This window comes from Alexandromys fortis, unplaced genomic scaffold, assembly GCF_014885135.2.
Source record: "Alexandromys fortis isolate MF-2015 unplaced genomic scaffold, M_Fortis_MF-2015_v1.1 scaffold_235, whole genome shotgun sequence".
NCBI lineage: Eukaryota > Metazoa > Chordata > Mammalia > Rodentia > Cricetidae > Alexandromys > Alexandromys fortis.
In genome coordinates, this window is record NW_026068114.1 from 922,392 (window position 1) to 941,279 (window position 18,888).

General features: G+C 41.3%; 2 protein-coding genes across 2 annotated transcripts; one reads left to right on the plus strand and one right to left on the minus strand.

The window, feature by feature from the left end:
* The first annotated feature begins 7,680 nt into the window (after positions 1-7,680).
* LOC126490123 (coatomer subunit zeta-1-like) lies at positions 7,681-9,147 on the plus strand. Its single transcript, XM_050124820.1, has one exon. The coding sequence runs from the start codon at positions 7,703-7,705 to the stop codon at positions 8,234-8,236; it is 534 nt and encodes a 177-aa protein (XP_049980777.1). The 5' UTR covers positions 7,681-7,702; the 3' UTR covers positions 8,237-9,147.
* A 2,268-nt stretch (positions 9,148-11,415) lies between these two features.
* LOC126490115 (olfactory receptor 5V1-like) lies at positions 11,416-12,375 on the minus strand. The gene is given in 1 exon segment (XM_050124811.1): positions 11,416-12,375. A coding segment is annotated over 1 exon segment (960 nt).
* Between the last annotated feature and the right edge of the window lie 6,513 nt (positions 12,376-18,888).

Genomic DNA, 18,888 nt, shown 5'->3' on the forward strand with positions numbered 1-18,888 from the left:
TCAAGCTGTTCTAAAATCAGGGGCAGGTATTTGCTTTGTTTACACTTTCCTTATGCGATACCTCCCGGTACAGGAAAAGATGTCCAGACGTATACACCGAAAGAAATGAAAGTCTTTACCACCTTTTCTCCCTCTGCATCCTACTAAGGGGAAATTGGTACATGAGCTGTGGAAGTATAAACTGGGAAAGTGTAAATAAGTATCCAGGGTTCGAACAATGTATGTTTCTTCCCTTTGTTTGGTTTGAGGTAAGTTCCCACCATGTGGTCAGGACTGGCCCAGAACTTAAGAGTTCCTCGGCATGAGTTTCTGGATTAGAACACAGTTTATGAAGCTGTGTATTCTATGTACTCTAAAGTTCTTAGAAACTGATGCTTAGGTGTCATCAGTTCCCAAGGGACGCCTCCACGAGGCATTATTTAGCTGTGTCTCCTTATGGGTGTTTCCATGGATTTCCTTAGCTGATCTAACTTCTCCTGGGTCAGGGGTGAGGTGTAGTACAGTGACATCCATCCTGTTTTCCTTATCCCTGAGGCTGAGTCTGTCAGCGTAGGGCAGCTAGGTTGAACTATCGTCATCATCAAAATGTGTCAAATGTCACCACTTACACATAACACAATGTCACCACTTACACATAACACTCTGAGACGATGCACATTCACCCCTGGGGAATTTACACACTACTGTACAGTGATCAGTAACCTTGATGGTCAGCCTTCTGCTGTTTAATAGTGACCTTACTTTCCACAGTCAGCCAGGGTGTATATATCACAGAAAAGTGAATTCGAGAGTGAGTTTTCTTTAAAGATTTTTTTTAACTTTTATTTTTGTGTGCATTGATATTTTTACCTGCATGTATGTCTGTGTGAGGGTGCCAGATCCCTTGGAACTGGAGTCAGGCAGACAATTGTGAACTGCCATGTAGTTGCTAGGACTTGAACCTGGGTCTTCTAGAAGGGCTGCCAGTGCTCTTAACTGCTGAGCCATCTCTCCAGCCTCTAGAGTGAGTTTTCTTCAGATGTTTCAGTATATGTAGCTGCCTGGCTTTTTAAAAAAAGTCTTGTATAATAGTTTAAAAGAGGTACATTTTTTCTTTAAAAATTAAAATTGAATTTAGTACAACTATCCAGTTAAAGACTCAATGTGTTACTGTGAAAAGATATGTTTTACATACCTGAATTTACCCAGGATTTTCCAAGCTGAATGAGAATAGAGAACACAGTAAATCTAACGCTGTGCCTAGAGGTGCATATTGTGGTGGTCTTTCACGTGAACTGCATCTAGGACTCGGACACGCTTTGGTTCATTTGGCTTTGCACAAGAACCTAGGAAATGATGCACTGTTTTGCAAATAAAGAAACTGGGGTACAGAGAGAGTTTATTTCATAACGATCATGACTGATGACAATATTTTGCTACGGATAATGGTATATTTGTAAACTGTTTTGTAGTCTTCAAAGCCCAAGAATTCTTATCTTTGGCTCTAAGAATTCAGTGCACATGATTAATAAGCCAACACAGCTTTCATTAGAAATTCCAAGTCTCAGAGCCTTAAGGAGCTTAAAGTATTTAAATTTCAGTAGAAAGTTGGCGCTAAAGTGAAGCATAATTTTCAAACCTAAATATAAACAAACTGTGGAACATAAATAACCCTAGAGGTCTGAAGAGAGATTTTTTTTTGCAATAAATGAAATTTTCTGTTGACTAACCTTAAGGGGTTCATTTCCCCAAAGGAAACAAAATGGGCATGAACGAAACGAGGAGCTGGAGACTGTGAAGCCCTCGCAGCACATCAGGGAAACATCTATTCATATTTGATTCCAATAGCACAAAGCAATGATTAAAAGTTTAAAATCTAATTCTCATGGAGCCCAGTAAATTGCTGACCTACTTAACACACACACATGCACACACACACACACACACCCCACCACCACCACCATCACCACCACCGCCACCACCACTATCACACATGCACACTGATTTATCTAATTGAAAGTTTAAATGACTTCAAGGGCTTGCAGCAACATTAAAGTATTAACTGGATATATGAGCTTTTGCTTTTGTTTTGCCGGGCCCTGAACTCTGTGCAGTTCCCTTAACACGGAAACTGAGGAGCAGTTGGAACCTTCAGAGATCGATTGCAATGCTACTGATCCACTTTGAATGTTCGTGTAAGCCTCCCAAAGCTCTCATGGGCTCTCGCGTGATGCTGATGTAGCCGGTTCCAGGACCACATGTTGTTAGGTGAGACTGGCCTGGTCCCACCTAGCAGGCAGAGCAGCACCTACTATAATCAGTGGGTTAAAAGTCTTTAAAAAAATCACAACATCGCTCAGAAATTTATCTTAGCATGTAGTTCGTCTAGCACGTCATACTTCCTTTGTGCTTCTCCATGTTTCGGGGAAGGGAAGACAAATAACTGCTTCCTTTGATATCTAAGGGCCTTCAAGCCACAGCATCCTTCGAATTATGAATTCTTTCTTCCTCTCAGCACTTGCCCGCAATCTTTCCTTGATACAGACAAGTCTCAATGAAATCCATTCAGTTCTGTTGTGGAGTCTAATACAGCCCTGTGCTAGTATTGGGAAGAAACCCAGGATCTGGCCCTCACCCTTGAGCCCATCAAAAATAAAATAAAGTTATTCTTTGTTTATCACTTGCTAGAGAGCCCCTGACTACGGATTACCTGCCCGGAGCCCCATACTCCGTCTTGAGTGCAAGCTCCTTGAGGTCTTAACTTGGGTCTTTTAGTTCTGCATGGACAAGCTCCAAAGGGCCTTGTGTGAACGGAAACTCAGCGAGTCTCCAGCGAATAAAGAAGAGCTATCCAGTGCATTTATGGAAAAGAGACCTCCAAAGGCTCTTTAATGACAGCCTTGAGAGAGCCCTAGAGGATGTGGACGGGGATGGGAGAATGCTGGGGGACATTTCTGTCCAGCAATTCTCACGCAGATATCCTCTAGACCTGAGGACCTAATGGCTGGCGTGGGCAGAAATGTGGCACTCCGACCCTTTGGTCTGGGAAGGACTTACTCGGGGTCTAGCCCCTCCCAAGAGCAATGGTCCCAGTGGAGACTGTTTGGAGGCATTGACTCGGTTCCCAACTGAAAGCAACAACTCTGCTTCTTTCTTTCCCAACTGACAGTCATCTCGAGGAGAGATGATGGAGGATGAAATGATTCAAGAGCAACTCCAGATACATGACATTTCTAACAGGATGTGGGGCAAAAGCAATCACTCAAGAGCTTGGGGTCTTACGGCTGCTAATAAGCTGCTTGCTACCCATGGCCTAAGCATCACTGTGTTTCAGCAAAAGACGAAATCCCTCAACAAATAAACCCAATGACTTTTTGTCTTATTTTGCTTCCCCCATCTTATTGGTCTTTGGCATATATAGTTTCTGTTTTGTGTGCATGTGTGTGTGAATGTGTTTGTGTTTTTTTTGTTTTGTTTTGTTTGTTTGTTTTTTTTGAAGTGAGTGAGAGGAAGAGAACATAAGGTTAGGCGAGTAGGAACTTGGGGATGGGAAAACATGATCAAAATATATTGTATGAAAAAAATTTAAATAAAAAGAAAAAGCCTTTAGTTGGTGAATAAATATATCGCTAAACCCATTTTTACTAAGTTAATTATATTTGTTTAAACTAACATTTTGCTCGCATATATCATCATAGCGCACAGGAGCCTGGTGGAAATGTGTCCCTGTGCTTTCTCCGTGGAAATTATTTCTTTCTGCCATGCTTTCCCAAAGCACAGGATAAACCCTCAGCATTGCATATTATTTGCCACAAGTGTATTTTCCACTAGTACTATTTCACTTAAGGAATGCAAACAGCCATTGGGTTTTATACTAGGTGATCTCTGAAGTGAACTCCACCCTGGTTTTTATAAGCACCATTGCAGAAAGTTATACATATACAGAAAGATATTTAAAATGTCATTACATAAATGCCACCAAAACGGTAATGAAAATGCATATACTACCCTACAATGTTTTTCTTAAGGTTATATCAGATACTTGAAGTATTTTTCAATAATGACAATAAATAAATACACTTACTCTTGACTCTTACCAAAAGCCTTAGATTTCTGTCTTTGGTGCGGGACTTGCTGCTTTTCAAACTAGTACTTGAAAGTACATTCTTTGCTAAAAGCTGAAAGTTGACCTCCGAGCACCATGAAGGAGATTCTTCATTCTGGAAGCTTCATAGCGCACATACACCAGCTAACACAGGAGCTGGAAATCCTTTGCTTTTTTTTTTTTTTTTTTTCCACAATTCACTTTTCCAGAATGGCCATTTATAAAGGCCCAACCTTTTGGGAGCGTCCCATCTAATCTGCCTCTGAGCAGCTGTTCTGGGACTCCTTGCTGTGCAAGCACAAGTCAAGGGCAACAGCCTGAATAGAAATTGGAGAGATGAAGAGCAATTCTCTCTTGGATTCATTAAAGTCTTGGCAATCATCTTTCCCAAGTATGCAGTGCGGAGATCAGTTTCCTATCTCTTTGGGGACATTGGTAAATGAAGTTCACTACCAGATTTTTGCTAAGAGGCAGTGGGCAGCTAAAAGAGCAAGGCTGGCTTCCCCTTACCTTAGAGAGAGGATGTAAGTACTGACACGTGCTTTCCTAGACAGAGTCTGCAAGCTAGGTACTGCGGTATGTCTGCTGTCTTTAGGGCTGGACCACTCCGAGTTAGGACTGCTCTGCTGGACACAGTCTTGCCTACGTCTCTGCCAGTACCCACTATGCCATTACTCATGCTGACTGATGGTCCCTCAACTTCTCATGACCTGCTGACATGCTGAGAAGGGTAAAGGAGAGGAAGGCAGAGCCGTCAAGCAGTTGGGCGGAGCACATGTGGAGAAGAAGCCTGTGAAGTTTTAAGTCTTGCAGTATTTTACTGAACAAAAGTGAAAACATTAAGCCATGACAAAAGTCAAGTCTCTAAACTCAACCATCTTATTAATAATGTGGTTTTTGTGTGGTGGCTCAGCACTTAAGAATGATTTAAGAACATCAGTACCGATTTTTCTGAAGAACTGATTGCAGTTCCCAGCATCATATTGGGTGGTTTATGGCTACCTGTAACCTTAGCTCCAAGGGGATCTGACACCTCTGGCCTTCAGCACCACGTTAACACACACACACACGCACACACACACACACACACACACAAAATAAATCTTAAAAACATTTATTTGCAAGTTTTTTTTAGAATAAACTCTATTAAATAAAGGACAAAACAAAATAATGAAACAACTTTAGACTCATTGACCGTTAGGGACTGCTCTTCCTCTGAGCTATAACCCCAGCTATACACTTGGAAACTTCATTCTAAGTGAAAGAAGTCAGATCCGCAAGGCATGTACTATTTCAGAGCTATGAAGCACCTGGGATAGGACTATCTATACACCTAGAGTATAGACATAGGCTTCTTATAGATGTACAATAAAGACGTCACAGAAGCACAAATCATAATTACATTTGTTATAACTCTTCACACATGCTAGTAGTGGCAGCAAACGTTGGAAAACTGGAGTTATAATATAGTGTTTTGAAGGGAGAACATGGTGCAAATATTCTAAAAGTATGGGAGGACATGGAACACATGAGATAAACACCCTGCGAACTGTTGAACCCAGGACTTATTCCCTGTGTAGTGGGCTAGCACAGCACAGCTGTCAAGATACGCTGTATACAGTGACCATTGTTACAACCCCAGCTGAAATCTGCCTGGCTGTCTTAAATTAAGAACATTTCTAGAATATGGAATGTTATCTAGAATTCAGAGAAGGGGGACAGTGGGTTAGGAGCACCTATAATTTTCTTGTGCTTCTGGAAGTCTGGCATAGACCATCAAGCAGCAGAAAAGGCTCAGAGTACAATAGTAAACAGCAGAAAGAACCAGGCAAGTCTAGAAAACAGTCAAAGGACACCAGACCATGTGGCAGGGGAGTGGAGGAACCCCTAGCAAGTGGAATTTTCCCAGAAGAGAAAAGGAAAGCATTGGTGAGTTCTGTAGAGACACAGTCTGGCACGCTAAAAAACAGAGTTAAGGTGAGGGATCAAGGTTGGTGAGATGACTCGGGGTGCAAGTGCCTGTTGCCAGCCTAGAGAACTGAATTTCATCCCTGAGGCCTAAGTGGAAGAAAAAGAAAATTGACTCCTGAAAGGTGTCTGTCCTCTGACCTCTCCACACATGCACTGTAGCATGTGTGTGCTCCCAATAAACAAACAACAATAAAATAAATGAGAATGTGCATGCAGTCCCTAAGATGGATATGGTGGGAACAAAAGAACAGTCTTCAAATTAGCCAAAAATTTGCAGTAAAAATAAGGCCCAACTGTTTTTTTCTTACAAGAAACAGCCACGGACTGATTGACAAAGACACACCCATACTGAAAGTAAAAAGATGGAAAATAATATTTCAAACCAACAGGATCCGAAAGTAAGGTGGGGTAGTGATCTCACAGAGCAGACATCAAACAAAAATTAGAAGAGATAAAGAAGGTCACTGTATAATAGCCAAGGAAAAAAACAATCAAGATACAACAATTATATATACATGAATTATATATACTACATATATATGTATATAAATCACTAAAATAGACAAAATAATCATAACATTCATTTGGAAATAAAAAGAAGCCTGATTAGCCAATCTAATTCTGTGCCAAAAGAGCAATACTAGAGGTGTCAAAATATATCAATTCAAATTACATTACAATACTATTGTCTTAGTATTCTATTGCTGTGAAGAGACATCATGGCCACAGCAACTCTTATAAAAGAAAACATTTAACTGGGGTCTGCTTATAGTTTCAGAGGTTTAGTCCATTGTCATCATGGCAGGAAGCATGGCAGGATACAGGCAGACAAGGTGCTGGAGAGGTAGCGGAGCGTTATACATCGAATTAACAGGCAGTAGGAAGAGAAAGCCACTGGGCTGGGCTTGGGATTTTGGAAACCTCAAACTCCACCTCCGCTGACCCATTTCCCCCAACAAGACCACACCTCCTAATCCTTTCAAATAATGCCACTCCCTGATGATTAAGCTTCAAATTTATGAGCCTATGGGGGTCATTCTCATTCAAACTATCACAGCTATAGGGACAAAACCAGCATGGTACTGCCACAAACAGACCTGTGGGACAGAACAGACAATTCAGAAATAAGGCCACACAGCTATGGATATCTGCAGCAGTGCCATACAGAGCTGCTGGATACCCACATGCTCAAGTCTGAGACTAGATAGCTAGCTCTCACTCACTAAAAATCAGCTTAAAATAAATCAAATGCCTCAAAGTAAAACCTGAAAATTTGAACCTATTCAAGGAAAACATAGAAAAAGATTCTCCAAGATAAGAATGGAGGAATTGACTTGACTAAAATTCCAATTGTTCAGAGAAGAGAAGCAAGACTTGGCATTTGCATAACTAATTAAAAGGTTTCTATAGGTAAAAGAAATGGTTAGTGGGTTGAAGAGACAGGTAACAGAATTAGAGAATATCTTCACGTATCATTCATTTGACAAAGGATTAATACCTGTAATATGGAAAGGACTAAAAAGCCACCTCTCAAAACCAAATAAATCAATTAATAATAGGCAAATGAACTGAACATACCTTTTCAAATAAAGAAGTACAAGTGGTCAATCAAAAAAAATTATGTGGTCGGCAGCAGCTGCGGTCAAGATGGAGGCACTGATTTTGGAGCCCTCCCTGTACACTGTCAAGGCCGTCCTGATTCTGGACAATGATGGAGATCGACTCTTTGCTAAGTACTATGACGACACCTATCCCAGTGTCAAGGAGCAAAAAGCCTTTGAGAAGAACATTTTCAACAAGACCCATCGGACAGATAGTGAAATTGCTCTGTTGGAAGGGCTGACAGTGGTCTATAAAAGTAGCATCAATCTCTATTACTATGTGATTGGCAGCTCCTATGAAAATGAGTTGATGCTTATGGCTGTTCTGAATTGCCTGTTTGACTCCTTGAGCCAGATGCTGAGGAAGAATGTAGAAAAGAGAGCTCTGCTGGAGAACATGGAGGGGCTCTTCTTGGCTGTGGATGAAATTGTAGAAGGAGGGGTGATCCTAGAGAGCGACCCCCAGCAAGTGGTGCACCGCGTGGCTTTGCGGGGTGAGGACGTCCCCCTTACAGAGCAGACCGTGTCTCAGGTGCTACAGTCAGCAAAAGAACAGATCAAGTGGTCCCTCCTTCGATGAAGATGTTTCATGCCCAGTTCCTTGAGCCTCAAAACCCCACATCTGCTATGACTTCTTATCCAGGCCCCCAACAGATGCTCTTAGGGTCATGTTGGAGAATCACAATGGACCCTTGCATCTCTGTCCTTTCTAGGGTCATTTGTCCCCCACTTCCTTCCCACTCAAGGGCAGATTTGAATGAGGCAGGGGAAAAACCCTCTTCCTACTACACTGGTTCTCCCACCCCCACATTCTCTCCTGGCCCTTTTCTATGGCTGTACTTCAGATCAAAGCAGGAGAAAGAATGTGCTGAGTGTTTCCCTCCCTGTGCCCCAAGGGCCCTCATCCCACCATCCCTTATGTCCAGCAAAGGGAGGACTCCTTCCTTCAGTCCAAGTGGGTCTGGCGTGGCAGGGGCTGCACAGCTTCTCTCCTTCCTGCTACCCTGTCCTCTGCCTTGAAGAGAATGGGAACAGAGCTGCAAAGGGACAGTGATTTAACTGCTGTCCGTGAGTGTGCAGGCAGTGCAGTCTCTGCTATAATCTGCCCTTCAGCCTCAAGGCTGCTGTGCCTACTCTAGGTCTGTACCACACCTCTCCCAGGTCTTTGCCTGGTGTGGCCTCTGGTAGCCTGGAGCAAAGCCAGACCTTGGAACTAAAACAGAGGTGGCTGCCAGAAGTTTGTACACAGAACCTGGAAGAAAGGGTCCTTCATGACTCGGTCTTGCCGTCTTCCTTCTTCTCTGCTCTCGCGTTCCTACTTCTCTGCCGTGGTTCTGCAGTCTGCTCTTCAGCTCTCCCTCTCTGCCCCAGCCTTCCCCTCAGCCGAGGGGCTGGTGCCTGCCTTTCTTCTAAGGCTTGGATTCCCGTTCTTGGTTGAAATGTTGCCCCTTGACCCCACATCTCCGTGAAAATGTCTTAGAAAAACGTTCCCCTGCAAACATTCTGCCCCCTGCTTTGGCTGAAGTGGGCAGACTGGAGGTGGCCTCTGCAAGAAATGGAGTCAGGCGAAGTACAGTACGTTGCTATGCGTCAGAGGAATAAAGCGAATCTCTTCCAAAAAAAAATTATGTATTTAGCCATCATAGAACTGCAAGTGAAAGTTATAACGGTATCCCATCATAACCATTCAGAATGGCTTAGAACCAAGAAAAATAAACAAGAAATAAAATAAAATACTGGAAGACCATGGGGAGGAACCTTATAAACCATTACTAGGCATGCTAATCAATGCATCAGCTGTGGAAATCAAGATGAAGATTCCTCAGAAACTTAAAAACAGAGCTTTTCTATGATCACGTTTTGTAACTTCAGACTATAGAGCCACAATTACTCATACTTATTAAAGTATACCAATGTTTATTATAACACTATTTATAAAGAACAAAATGTGGAATTAGCCTAGGTGGGCAACAGATGAATGGTTAAGAAAACTTGGCATGTATACACAATGGAGTTTTAGTCAGAAATAAAGAATAATGAAATTCTCTGTTTTCAGGCAAATGAATTGAACAGGAGACCATCATAATAAGAGAAATAAGACAGACTCATAATGACAACCATCACATGTTTTCTTTCATATTGGGGAGGGATAGACAGGAATGAGAGGGAGAAGGGGGATAGGAAGGGTTGTAGAGACTAGGGATGTAGCTCCTTGGTAGAGACCTGCGACCATGCATAAAGTCCTGAGCTCAGTCCTCATATCTGCAAAAACTGGGTGTCATAATTCATGTCTGTAATAACAGCACTCCAGAGGTGGAGGTAGGAAGATCAGAAGTTCAAGATTATACTTGGCTACATAGTGAGTTGAAGGTATATAAAACCCTGCCTCACGAAGAAACAAAAAAGAAAAAAGAAAGACAAGATCATAGAGGAGGTAAAGGAACAAAGAATGTTACATTCATGTATAAGAATTCATAATGAAACACATTAGTTTGTATAACTAAGCCATGCCAGTAAAAGGCTAACAAATAAAAACCCAGCACCAGGAATGGGTTATCTCTTTTGCAATTGTTGGGCAGTCATGTCCCATAGATCTCCAAACATTACAGATGATTGCCAGTGCTGTTGGTTCACCTCCAGAGCTTGAGAACAGGAACCATTTGTAGAAGACACCACAGACTTGAGTCATAGAATATAGACGAGAATATAGCTAGCACTGACCTGGGAGTTTCATCCCTACTGGCTGATTTTTGTATTGCCAGAAGATGCTGTGCATGCTACTGCAGGTGAAAAGTCATCAACATTTACCAGCTGTGAACCCTGCAAGCTGTGAAAGCAGCTCACATGGAAAGACACACCAACTGGTGCAATAGTGGCACAAACATTATAGGGTTAACCAATCAGTTTTTCATTGGACTTAAGTCCCACCCCACAGGTTAAAACCCATTTGCAGCATCACTATTGGGCCTGTGGCTAGGTCAGCCATAGGCCCTAGGGGGGAAACCTACTACTTGTAGTCTGATACATGGATATGGTATTAAACTTCATTACTCACCATTATAGTCATAGATTAAAATATCTCTCAGTCTTCATGAGAAAACTGTTTTCAGTAGAAACTGATTAGTGAAGAGAACCATAACTCATCAAGATGAAAAGAATCACAGATTTTGGAAGGCTCAACAAAAACGGGACATCTGCATCATCTGTCTCACATCTCCTCCTCCCAAATTCAGGCTCGCTCATAAGAGGAGGCAGACAGAGCATAGTAATCAGACACAGTGGTTGACTGCCAGAAAATAATGTCTTTAGACATAGCTGGGAAGCTGTAGGAACTCACAGTGGTTGGGATAGCATGCACAAGATCTGTGCAAGCCCAATACAGCCCAAATCCCAGCATGGAAATGGGGAGAGACATCCAGTCCTTCCCCTAGCCAAGGATCTTCTGGCAACTGATAACTTCCAGGAAAAGAAAGCCCAGTTTTTCCTTTAAGAGTGCTACCCTTGGTAAGACAACCACACACCAGGGGAAGGCCACACACCCAAGAATACATGTGTATCACAAATTGAATTTGATGGATGTTTAAAAGAAAAGAAAAAACAGAAAATAGGGTAGGTAGCACAAAGGGGTGTAACTGGGAGGAGGTGGAAGAGGGGTTGAATATGATCAAAATACATTGTACAAAATTATCAAAGAACTAAAATTATTTTAATGTACTAGGCAAAAAAAAGGAGGAAAGAAAGAAAAGGCAGATAAGTAATCTAGTCGCTGATTTTACTAGAGAAGCCATGTGTTTTAGTAAGCTTCCTCAGAGCACCCTTGACCTCTTTGTTTCTCAAGCTGTAGATGATGGGGTTCAACATGGGGGTCACAACACAGAAGAGCACAGACACTAAGATGTCCATGTCCAGGGAGTAGCCTTACCTGGGTCTGTCATAGTTGAAGTTGGCTGTTCCAAAGTAAACCACCACCACGGTGAGGTGGGAAGCACAGGTAGAGAAGGCCTTTCTCCGGCCCTGAGCAGAGGGAATCCTAAGGATGGCGGAGATGATGAATATGTAGGAGCCTGCAGTGAACAGGCAGGGGCTCAGGCCAATGGTGGCACTGGCCACGTGGAGCACAGACTCATTGACAGAGGTGTCTGAGCAGGAGAGCTTCAGGAGCAGTGGGATGTCACAGAGAAAGTGGCTGATCTGGTTGGGTCCACACAGAGTGAGTGTGGCTGACAGTGCAGTGTGAGTCACGGAATTCACCACGCCACAGAGCCACGAGACGGCCACCAAGCAGACACAGACCTTCGCACTCATGAGAACCGGATACTGAAGAGGGCGGCAAATGGCCACATAGCGGTCATAAGCCATGGCAGCCAAAAGAACACCCTCCGTGCCAGCGCATGTCACAAAGAAGAAGATCTGGGAGAGGCAGCCCTCGTAGGAGATGGTCTTCTTCTCCCTGAAGAAGTTCACCAGCATGGCCGGAATGGTGGTGGTCGTGTAGCAGATGTCTAAGAAGCTCAAATTGCTGAGGAAATAGTACATTGGGGTGTGGAGGGCAGGGCTGACCCTGGTGGCCGTCATCATAAGCATGTTTCCTAGAAGAGTGGTCAAGTAAATGGCCAGGAAAACCAGGAAGAAGACACCCTGTAGGCTGGGGTGGTTGGAAAATCCCAAGAAGATGAATTCTGTGACATGGGTATGATTGCTCATTTTAGATGGAGCCATTGCTGCAAACAGAGAAGAAAGGACACAGAATAAATGTTCTGAAGGCACCATTAAGCCTGTTTCGACACTGCCAGAGCCATTTCCAGTAAGGGCTCATAAAGGCGTCTGGATGGTGGTCGCCTGTGGGGTTAGCCTTGCAGTGATCATTGTAATAGGCCAAGCCAACTTAGCCCCCAAGCCTCCCTCAAACTGGCATGGTGGGGGAGGGGTGAGAACAAATGGCAGCACACTGAAAGCCAGCACTAACCCCAGTGACTGCAATGCTGTCTGCTCATTGTCTCAGTGCCGTCCCTCCCTTATTATTGTCCCTCTTTGTAAACAGCTAATTTTTCTCTAAAAGGCATGAATTTCCATTGTTAAAAAAAATAAAGACAATCACAAGAATTCAGTCATCTATAGATCAGGTCAGTGCAGTGGAGGGTGTTTGCCTCAATTTTACGAGAGAGAAAGAGAGAGAGAGAGAGAGAGAGAGAGAGAGAGAGAGAGAGAGAGAGAGAAAGCATGTCCATGGGTAGGAACATGTACACATAATTGTACATGCACATGGAAGTCACAGGTCAGTCTTGGGTGTAGCTTCTTAAGTGCTACCCACATTGGTTTCTGAGGCAGGGTCTCTCACTGAGACCTTGGATTGGTTAATTAGACTAGCCTGGCTCGTCAGTGAGCTTCAGGAGCTCTGTGTCTGCTCACCCGGCACTGGACTTACAAGTGTACGCCAACAATCCCCAACTTTTTACTTGGGTGTAAGGATTGAACTCAGGCGCTCATGCTTGCAATAGCAAGCATCTTACTTATGTGTTATATTACTTCATTTATATGACTTCATTTAAAGTGTTGAACTCAACCGAAAACTATAAACTAGTAAGAGTACATTCTTTTCAAAATGGAAAGGATGAGATTAAACTATCTCTAGTCACAGATTATTGATTTTATATAAAGTCCCTAGCAATTCAGCAGCAGGTGGCTAAAACTAATAAATAAGTTTGGCGATATTGCATATAAAACAAATCAGTTATATCCCATACATTTACACTGACAATCTAGAAAGGACATTTAAGAAATCAATTCTGGAATTTTTGGTAGTTACTGAAAAATTCCCTCCCAATACTATCTTGTATATTTCTGCATTTTATTATTTTCATTCACATCTTCATATTCTTTACTATTATTTCTAAATTTCCACACCTCTACTCTAGAGGAAGGTATTTTTGTCGAGGGTGGCCCCCAATAAATGGTGCCACAATGTGGGGCTGACCAGTGAATCATGAAAAACATGTAAGAGTGACCAGACATATGGAGGAAAACGTGAAGAACCTGTGAGAAAAAAATTGCACCACAGGTGGATAGCCAGCGCCCAGAGTGGTCAATGGAAATAAAAAAAACTATTCAAAACTTGAAAACTGAAATAAAGACAATAAAGAAAACACAAGTCGAGGGAATTATAGAAATGGAACTTATGAGAAAACTATCAGGAACCACAAATGCAAGCATAAACAGCAGAATACAAGAGATGGAAGAGAGAATCTCAAATGCTGAAGATACAATAGAGGAAATAGACTCATCTGTCAAAGAAAACATTAAATCTAACAAAAACTTAACATAAAATATCCAGGAAATATGAGACACCATGAAAAGACCAAACCTAAGAATAATAGGTATAGAAGAAGGAGAAGAAGTTCAACTCAAAAGCACAGAAAATATATTTAACAAAATCATAAAAGAAAACTTTCCCAACCTAAAGAAAGATATGCCTATGAAGATACAAGAAGCTTACAGAACACCAAGTAGACTGGATTAAAAAAAGGTCCCCTCACTACATAATAATCAACACTAAACATACAGAATAAAGAAAGAATATTAAGAGCTGAAAAGGAAAAAGGCCAAGGAACATATAAAGGGAGACCTATCAGAATTACACCTGACTCCTCAAGAGAAACCATGAAAGCCAGAAGGTCCTGCTCAAGCATTATGCAGACATTAAGAGACCACAGATGCTGGCCCAGACTATTATACCCAGCAAAACTGTGAGTCACCATAGAAGGACAAAACAAGATATTCCATGACAGAACCAGATTTAACCAATACCTAGCCACAAACCCAGCCCTACACAAAGTACTAGAAGGAAAACTCCAACCCAAGGAAGTTGGCTACATCTACAAAACAAAGACAATTGATGATTTTACAGCAGCAAATCCCAAAGAAGGGGGAAACACACAAAATAACATCATCAACAATGAAAACGAAATTAACAGGAGAACAATCACTGGTCATTAATATCCATTAATATAAATGGACTCAACTCACTTATAAAAAGACACAGGCTAACAGATTGGATACAAAAACAGAACCCATTCTTCTGCTACATACAAGAAACATACCTCAACTTCAAAGACAGACATCACCTCAGAGTAAAGGGTTGAGAAAATTCTTTTCAATCAAATGGACATAAAAAAAAAAGCTGGTATAGCTATCCTAATATCTAACAAAATAGATTTCAAACTAAAATTCAATCAAAAGAGACAAAGAAGTACATTTCGTATTAGTCACAGGAAAAAATCCATCAAGAGGAAATATCAGTACTGAATATCTATGCCTATACTCCATGTTTTTGTTGGATTATTTGTTTTTTTTTTTTTGATGACCAATTTTTTGAAGATCAGTTCTCTGTCTGATATGGGGTTGGTAAAGATCTTTTCCTATTATGTAGGCTGCCGTTTTGTCTTGTTGACTGTGCCCTTTGCCTTGCAGAAGCTTCTCAGCTTCAGGATTTCCCATTTATTAATTGTTGTTCTCAGTGTCTGTGCTACTGAGGTCATATTTAGGAAGTGCTCTCTTGTACCAATGTATTCAAGTGTACTTCCCATTTTCTCTTCTATGAGGTTCAGTGTGGCTGGATTTATGTTGAGGTCTTTGATCCATTTGGACTTGAGTTTTGTGCATGGTGATAGATATGGGTCTATTTGCAGTTTTCCACATGTTGACATCCAGATATGCCAGCACCATTTGGTGAAGATGCTTTCTTTTTTCCATTGTATAATTTTAACTTCTTTGTCAAAAATCAGGTGTTCATAGGTGTGTGGGCTAATATCAGGGTCTTCAATTAGATTCCATTGGTCCACCTGTCTGTTTTAATGCCAATACCAAGCTGTTTTCATTACTATAGCTCCATAGTATAGCTTGAAGTCAGGAATGGTGATGCCTCTGAAAGTTCCTTTTTTTGTTCTTTGAGAAAATCAATAAGATAGACTAACCTTCATCCAAACTAGCCACAACAGAGAAAATATCCAAATTAACAAAATAAGAAATAAAAAGAGGAACATAACAACAGCTCTGAAGGAAATCCAGAGAATCATCAGGTCATACTTCAAAAACCTGTACTTCACAAAATTGGAAAACTTAAAGGAAATGGAAAATTTTCTGGTTACCACATACCAAAATTAAATCAAGACCAGATAACCAATTTAAATAGACCCATAACCTGCAAAGAAATAGAAGCAGTCATCAAAAGTCTTCCAAACAAAAAAAGCCCAGGGCCAGATGGTTTCAGTGCAGAATTCTACCAGAATTTCAAATGAGAGATTATACCAATACTCCTCAAATTGTTCCACACAATAGAAACAGAAGGAACATTGCCAAACTCCTTTTACGAGGTTGCAGCTATCCTGATACCCAAACCACACAAAGACACAATTAAGAAAGAGAATTTCAGACCAGTATCTTTGAAGAACATTGATACAAAAATACTCAATAAAATGCTTGCAAACAGAATCTAAGAATACATGAGAAAAATCATCCACCATGTTCAAAATTGACTTCATCCCAGAGATTCAGGGATGGTTCAACATATGAAAATCTATCAATGTAATCTACCATATAAACAAACTGAAATAATAAAACCACATGATCATTTCATTAGATGCAGAAAAAGCATTTGACAAAATCCAACACCCTTTCATGATGAAGATCTTGGAGAGATCAGGGATATAAGGAACATACATAAACATAATAAAGGCAATATACAGCAAGTCAATAGCTAACATCAAACTAAATGGAGAGAAAATCAAAGTGATTCCACTAAAATCAAGAACAAGACAAAGCTATCCACTCTCTCCACTCTATATCTACTCAATGTAGTACTCGAAGTTCTTGCTACATCAATAAGACAACAAAAGGAGACCAAGGGAACACAGAATGGAAAGGAAAAAGTCAGCTCTCATTATTTGCTGATTATATGATAGTTTACATAAGCGATCCCAAAAATTCTACCAGGGAATTCCTACAGCTAATAAACACCTTCAGTAATGTGGCATGATACAAGACTAACTTTAAAAAGTCAGTAGCCCTCCTACAAACAGATGATAAATGGGCTGAAAAAGAAATCAGAGAAACATCACTCTTCACAATAGTCACAAATAACATAAAATATCTTGGGGTAACTCTAATCAAACAAGTGGAAGACCTGTATGACAAGAACTTTAAGTCTTTGAAGAAAGAAATTGAAGAAGACACCAGAAAATGGAAAGATCTCCCGTGCTCTTAGGTAAGTAGACTTAACATAGTAAAAATGGCATGACCGTTATCAGTTGGCATCAGAGAATGATCTCTCCTGGTACTTAGCAAGCCTGTCAGCATTTGTCTCTTTCCCCCTGGCCAGTGGCAGGACCCATCAATCCCTTTGTAAATGAAACAGCCCTCGCTGTGTTCAGCTGTACATGAAGGCGTAAGTTCCACAAAGAGGTCCAAAATCAAGTCCCCGCCTTGAGATCTTTAGAGGCCCACCAATTGAGACTTTTCCTACAGAATGGCTAGTATGAGCCGCCCCCCCCCCCCGCAGAATGATGAGCTCAATTCTTCATGCCTTTTCCCCTAGAATCATTGCCATGGATTCATATATGTGTTTTCTACTGTGTTCTTGGCTACAGGAACACAAATGAGAACATTATAGAGAACAGTTCCAGTGGTTATGGTGCTGACATGCTTCAGCAGAAGGGGACAGAACAAATGCCATGGTAAGTAGGTTGTTAATAGGACACCTACATGCACACTTATTGGGTCCACTTCCTCATCTTCAAAGACAGCAGCAGAAGAACATCTTTCAATGTGTTCAATGATCCGTGTTTGGGTGGTCGGTAGTAAGTCAGTTCCCATTGTCTGTTGTGCAATAACTGAAGTATCACACAAGTATTTAGTGATTGTGTGTTCTTTAAAATACTTTTTTTTTTGGTCCAAAATAGGCAAAACTATTCTGTGATGATTAGTGGACATACCATTTCCTCTCTGGATGGCACTGATTGAAAGACAGAAGGCACACTAGAAGGGCTTCTGAAATGACGGGAAAGTTGTGTTTCTTGATTTGCATAGTGATTCCATGGGCTCAGGCATTTGCAAAACATTGTTAGTTGTAGTGGCATATTATTTGTATTTTGATAAATACATCTTGCCTGAAGACCAGAGGCAAAGCTAAAGCCACTAGAGGTCAGGTGAAGGTGACACACACCTTTAACCCCAGGATTTGGAAGACAGAGTCAGATGGATATCTGTGAGCTCATGGCCACCCTGGGCTACACAAGATCAATGCAGAAACAAATCCAGGTGATGGTGGCTCACACCTTAAATCCCAGTACTAGGGAGTCATGTGCCCTTAATCCCAGCACTAGAAGGAATATAAAATGAGAGAGAGGGAAAGGCTGTTTGTTTGTTTGTCCAACCTTCGAAGAGGTAAGACTTTGCTTTTCTGGTTTTGGGGTTGAACCTCGATATCTATCTCTGGGTTTTTGTTATTTGTGTTGTAGTTAGTTTGTACATCTTCTGCCTTTCCATCCTGACAGTCAGAGTGTATGCATCTCCAGTCCTCACCCTTGGGCAGAACCAGGGAGATCATGAGTTTGAAGCCAGTTTGGGATTTATAGGGAAAGAGTTATCTCTTCTCTGTCTCTCTCTCTCTCTCTGTCTCTCTCTGTCTCTCTCTCTCTCTCCCTCTCCCCCTCCCTTCCTCCCTCCATCCCTTTCTCTGAGAAAAGGCTATACTTAATGAGGAAAAATCTCTACCAAATGAACTTCAGACAAAGCATTAATATCTAGACTATATAACTGACACAAAGTAGGCAAGAGCGCTTGCACCCAAGAAATGCTTTGTCAGCTAATCTTAGGTGTTTGTGTCCTGAAGGAAACAGACCTGGCATAAAATAAGCCAAGGGAATTTGTTTGGTGTTTAAATTATTTGAACACAAGGAAATGGCATATTCATTCATATCTGATTCTGTCATACAAATCAATAAATTTAAATTTAATTTTCATGGCTCCTGGAGAATTGCTTTTCTACTTCACACACGTATACTCACGCACACACACATGCATGTACACACACACACACTATTCAGAAAAGTTTTTCTAAAAGAAAATCTAGAAGATTTTAGGTGTTTGGCCAAGTTCATCTATTCTCTTTAGCTATAAACTCCTTTCACCTTGATTCACGTTACTGTTTGTATAGTTTCATATGACATGAGCATGCTG

Bases quoted from the DNA above. Each gene is read 5' to 3' on its own strand.
- LOC126490123 (XM_050124820.1), top strand. From the start codon at position 7,703: ATGGAGGCACTGATTTTGGAGCCCTCCCTGTACACTGTCAAGGCCGTC.